This window comes from Abrus precatorius, unplaced genomic scaffold (assembly GCF_003935025.1).
Source record: "Abrus precatorius isolate BTA unplaced genomic scaffold, Abrus_2018 Scaffold4, whole genome shotgun sequence".
In the NCBI taxonomy this organism is placed as follows: domain Eukaryota; kingdom Viridiplantae; phylum Streptophyta; class Magnoliopsida; order Fabales; family Fabaceae; genus Abrus; species Abrus precatorius.
In genome coordinates, this window is record NW_020874384.1 from 1,060,225 (window position 1) to 1,066,224 (window position 6,000).

The 6,000-nt window shown below is 31.0% G+C and overlaps 1 protein-coding gene across 1 annotated transcript; it reads right to left on the reverse strand.

The window, feature by feature from the left end:
- Positions 1 to 2,534: 2,534 nt before the first annotated feature.
- LOC113865122 (anthocyanidin 3-O-glucosyltransferase 5-like) lies at positions 2,535 to 3,968 on the reverse strand. Its single transcript, XM_027499496.1, has one exon. It carries the CDS (start codon positions 3,966 to 3,968, stop codon positions 2,535 to 2,537), a length of 1,434 nt encoding a protein of 477 aa, XP_027355297.1.
- Between the last annotated feature and the right edge of the window lie 2,032 nt (positions 3,969 to 6,000).

The following is a 6,000-nucleotide window of genomic DNA, read 5'->3' on the forward strand; positions in this document are numbered from 1 at the left end:
TTTTGAATGATTATTTAATTCGTAGCAACATTGTGATAAGTGTGATTGGAAAAAAAAATTATGTTAAATAACAAACATCACAAAAACACAAACTTAATGGGTACCATTTTTTATGAACAACATTTACTGTATGATTTTTCCTTTTTTTCACGGTTCACATTCTCTATATTCTCAACCTCTTCATTTGGTTTGGTGGTTTCCTTCTCCCTTTAATGTGGTGGCTCTAAATGTTAATGAAATTGAAAGGTGATCTTGACATTGGTGGCTTTGATAGGCTAAATGCAGACTCTTATGACAACAGACTTTGAAACTTCTATGGCCATGTTAGAAATTGTGAACACATTTTTATAAAACTTATTACTATGTTAAATAACTTGACTTTAACTTACAATGAAAATTATGAACTCATTATTTGATATATTATATAGAAATTATTCATCTAGTTAATGAAAATAGTGTTATTTCACAAGTATAAGGTTGTTATACTACTTTAAATTTTTTTTCCTGAAATATTTTTACGAAAGGTAATTTATGTGTTGGTTTTTTAGTAAAAAATTATTTGCCTGAAATAGACCAGCTTTATATTATCAATCAACTCCTACAATGATAAATAATTGACTAATTATTGACATATCTTTGATTTATTTTGTTAGACCTTATCATTATCCTCTTACAACAAGAAGAAACAAAATCGTTTTATACTTAATTGCATTGATGTATAATATTTATTAATATAACATTATAAATATGAGTAAGTCTTGCTAATTTTGCTTATTCAAAGAGTAAATTTTGCTAATTTGCTTTATAACTCTTTATAAATATCAATATTTATTAATTAATTTCACTATTAAATAGTATAATATTAACTTCATAATTATATATATATATATATCAAATTTTAAATAAATTAAATATTTATAAAAATTTAAATGAATTTAATTAATCACAACTTAATTCTAATACAAATTAAAAATTTATATATATATATAATTTTATAACTAAAATTTGCTTATATTTTAAGAATTACATTTTTTTAGTAAAATGAAATTATTTGATGGAATTTCAAATATATTTTAAAATTTATAAAAATATGAAGACTTAATTATTTATTGAGAACTCTGAAACCAATGGTTGAATCAATAAAATTTGATGTATATAAAAAGATAAATAAATTAAATTAACCAAGGCTTACTCCAAAAATAAATGAATTTCTCAATAATAATATTATTTATTATATTTATTGATATATATATATATATTTACATTTTTTATAGCTAAAAAATACACTAGCAAAAATTAATCTAACATATAATATTTAATGTAACAATTTTTAATATTTGACAAGATTTACTTTTATAAAATATAAATTAGTGTTACCCGTATAGAAAAGGTAAACACTCTAAAGTAATGATTTTAATTTTAAAAGAAATTCACCTACTTGGGATCCAAGGTAAAATAAGCACAAGTAGGTAGTGCGTGAAAATAGAAAAGATAGATATTTAATGTTATAAATTGTATTTTATTTTATTATTATTAGATTGAAGAATAAAAGAAAATTTAAAAGGAAATGAAAAAAGAATTATAATGATAGGATTATAAAAATGGAAATTCATCAATATTTAGCTCCCTTGTTGTTATTTTACTATTAATTGAAGGAAAAAAAGAATACACTATCAATATACACCCAATAACTCTTCTTAATTGTCTCAGAATTAGTTGAAATGGCCCAAAGCAAAAACTACTCCCAATTCATTTTAAACTCAAATATGTTTTGCTTTATATATTCAGTTTAACTTTATCCAAACAAATTTAAATTATTATTATTATAAAGGATAAATGTTAATTAATACCTTATAACATTGATTAAAAAATAAAAATTAGTTTAGATATTGTTAATATAATTTTAATATGTTTTAAAATAATTTTTTTAACAAGTAAAGAATGAAAACAAGCATGTTGTCAGAACGAAATCGAACCAGATACGTAACAAACACCACAACCATTGTTCCGAACCACAGGGGACCCTCCACTCTTTTTCAGTCACTCTCTCACTACCACTGCTCACAAAACGCACCAATTTTTCCGATGCACGACATTGATTTCAAGTTTATCTTCTGTATTTGGTGTCAATCTTTCAATCAATACTTAATTAAATATTATTTAACAATCTTTCTATAATTTTTTTAAAAGGGCTTAAAACTATTCGTTCAAAATTTTAAATTATAAGACTTTTATCAAGAAGTATTTATTTAAATAATTTTATATATAGTAATTTGCAACATTTAATTTGTATGTGTCCCTTTAGACACACGTGTAAAGCTTATTGAAATAAATTAAAATTTTATCAATAAATTCTAAATTAAAATAATTTAGAATATTAGAATTATTTTAAAAAAAAACATATTAACTATCTTCAACATTTTTCACACTGACGAAATGACAAGGCGGAAAGGCCGTGTCAATTTATTGTGAAAATATAAAGCTTTTACGTACCCTAAAGGATGATTCAATGTGTATGGATATAGAATCTATCTTTATCCCTCTTTTAGGCCTTCAATTGTTTTAGCCAATTGAGACATTGCAGTGAAGGAGGAACCACCCTTAGACAAAGCTTCCACTGCACTGCGCTGCACCTCTCTCACTCTCTCCCTCATGGGACCCTCTATAACCTCTCTAACCATGCATGCAATCTCTTCTCTACCCACCACCTTTTTAGTGGGCAACACTTTGGGCCTCACCGCCAAGCCCAAATCCTCTGCCAATATCGTTGCGTTCATCCTCTGCTCCGCGTACAGAGGCCACGCCACCATCGGCACGCCGTTAGTCACACTCTCAAGCGTCGAACCCCACCCACAGTGCGATACAAAACCTCCAACAGAGCCATGCTTCAAGATCGTTATTTGTGGGGCCCACTGTGGGACCACCATCCCCACTTTGCTCGTCCTCGATACGAACCCTTCTGGCAAATACTTGGACACCTCATCCCCCTCGCTACCCCCAGTAGTAAAAAACGCCGCGTCCGCAGCTCCTTCAATGGGCGCGCGCACCACCCAAACAAATCTCTGTTCGCTTAACTCCAACCCCCAAGCTAGCTCTGTCATTTGCTCATATGACACCGTTCCACCGCTCCCAAACGACACGTAAACCACCGACTCACTCGGTTGTTCGTCGAGCCACTTCACCAGCGACTCAGTGGAATGACTCGTTTCTGACTCGGGTTGTCTCACCAGAGGCCCAATAGCATACACTGGAATCTTCATCTTCAAGGCTTCACATAACAAACCTCCATCCCTAACTGCCTCAAGGTGTTCGCGTTGAAACTCCTCCCACGTGTTAACCAAAACGCCGTCGCTTTGAAGGGTTCCGCTTCCCATTCCTAAATACTCTTTATACTGCGCGTCGTTCCGGTCTAGCATGGGGTCCACCACGTCCTCCGGTCGAACCGCTTTGCAACCCGGTATCTTTAACGGTTCTTTCTGGTCCACGTACTGTCCTTCAACTTGCTCATCAAGCACCGGAGAATACACGAGCAACGCGAGAAACCAAGCGTTTGAAGCCACGTAGACGTAGTTGAGAATGTTGAGTTCCTTTGCTATGGGTATAGCCTCGGTGCAGAAAATGTCTACAATGAGTGCCGAGGGGCGAGGGGTGATTTTGGAAAGAGCGGTTTTGATGGCGGGTTTGGCCTCGCGCACCATGACGCACAAGCGAGTGACGACGGCGTCGTTTTCATTGACGAGGGCCGTGATGTCTGGGGAAGGAATCCCGATGACGTGGCAGAGGGAGGGTGTGGTGGTTGAGTTAATGACTTGGGATTCTGCTTTTGAAGTTTGGGAAGTGATTGCGAGGATTGTGACTTTGAAGTTGTGGTGGGAGACGAAGCGGTTTCCGAGCTCGATCATTGGAATGAGATGGCCAAGTCCTGGGCTTGAAAGAAGAACAAGGTGTGTGGCTTGGTGCATGTCCATGATTGAAGGTAAAAAACTTAAGAACAACACGAGCGTTTAAAGCTCAGCTAAGTTGCATGGGTTATAGGGCATTGGTTAAACTATATTCTTATATATACTTAGTCATGGAAATAAGTTGATGCTCAATTGGGCCCCACGAAAGAGACAAATGCATACATATATAAGATAAACGTCTAAATGCACAGATATTTAGAAATACAAGGAAAAGTGTCTTCTGACACCTTTTACTTTGATGCCGTTCATATCTTTTAAGTAGAGAATAATGATAATATAAGATACGATGGAATGAAAAGCTATGGTGTATGAGTAGTTTGTGGACCGTCTCGGATAAAACCTATGATATCTATGTTGCGGTTAGGATTGCATCACATTAGATATTAAATTTACATTACTAAAATTATAAATTATTTATATAAAATTTAAATATTCGTGAATATATAATTTGACAGTGTTTTTTACTGATATTTTAAATAAAATATAATTAAACGATACAATATCATTTGCCATTTAAAATTTGTGAAATTTTATAAACTTGATTTCAAATTATAAAATTAAATTTACTTTTATTTAAAAAGTTATTAAAATTTTCATTTATTAACTTTAATACATGATGTCATTTAATCTTAATCATCTATACACACACTAAATTAATTACTTGCTCAAACTGGGATAAACATGTATCACCCCCACAATTTCTTTAGAATATTTTCTATTTTTCTTAATTATATATTTAGAGTTTTTTTTTATGGTGAAAGAACTTTTAAATTTTCGCATCTTAAATTTCAATTTTTTTATTGACTTTTATAATTTTAGCGACGTTTTAATATTTAATAAAATTAACCTTTCTTTCATTTTAAAAAAAAAAATACTTATTGCTTCGTTAATTGTTGAATTTTTTTATGTGCATTTTTCCTTTTTCATGAAAGTGATTATTATATAAAGCATTTATTTAATGTGTGTCCCGTCCTCAAAGATATAGAACAAAAAATTTAAAAAAATTGAAAATCATTAATTTGAAAAATTGTTCCTGATGTGATCTTATGGTCATTATGGATCACAATTGATTTTAATATTAAGGATTCTTTTTCCAATTGATTGATTGCAATAGAATGTGATTCTTTCTCCAACTGATAGATCGTTTACTAATCAATGAGTAGTGTAATCCATGAAAAATTGCCTAACACACGTTCAAGGACATATATATGCTACGAAATAGAAAGTTGTGTGGCAATACTTCATATAGGCCATGAAAATTGCTTGACACTTTAAAGGACATAGATGCTCTCCGTGCATAAAATAGTATGCTGTGTGACAATTATAGTTCACATCTTTAGAGAGGCAATGCACTGCATAATATACAGCCTAGCCAAACCAGGTGTTGTGGAGAATCAGATCTATGTTCTCTTCGTTAGAGAGTTCTATGGCCTATTAATTTAAGAAGACTGTAGTCAAATTTCTCTTTTAATTAAAAAGTTTTTTTTGTAACTTTTCTTTTCGAGTAAAGCTTAAATATTTCATGAATATCTGTCGATAAAATATCTAATTATATATATCACATACATTTGAAGTAAAGCAAATGTAAGTACCGATTTTTTAATTGATGTACTAATAATATAAACAAGGAATAAAATAAATTATAAGAAATTAGTATAAAGAACAAACACTTGTTTTATTGAATAAGACTGAGAAGACACTATATTCGTAGACAGTACTCTTAGTCATGCATAAGCCACATCTTGAAATACTAAAAAATAACGAAAAGAAGAAGAAGAAGAAGGAATCGAAAGGGAATGTAACTTTTAGTTTAATATATTGAGTCAATGATTACAATAAAAAAATAGATCACATATTTCATAGCAAAATATTTGCTAGTTATATGACTTTAGATGCTGGTGATACATAATTACCCTACGATAACTTAGCATACTTTTTCTAAAAATAGAAGAAAGTAATTCATCTACTAATAAGTTATAACGTTGAAAGAAGTATTTAAGAACCGAATAGATAGAGTGAATTAGTGAGACATGTATAC

What these genes read in the sequence shown, in the direction of transcription:
- LOC113865122 (XM_027499496.1), bottom strand. Translation starts at nt 3,968, where the DNA reads ATGGACATGCACCAAGCCACACACCTTGTTCTTCTTTCAAGCCCAGGA.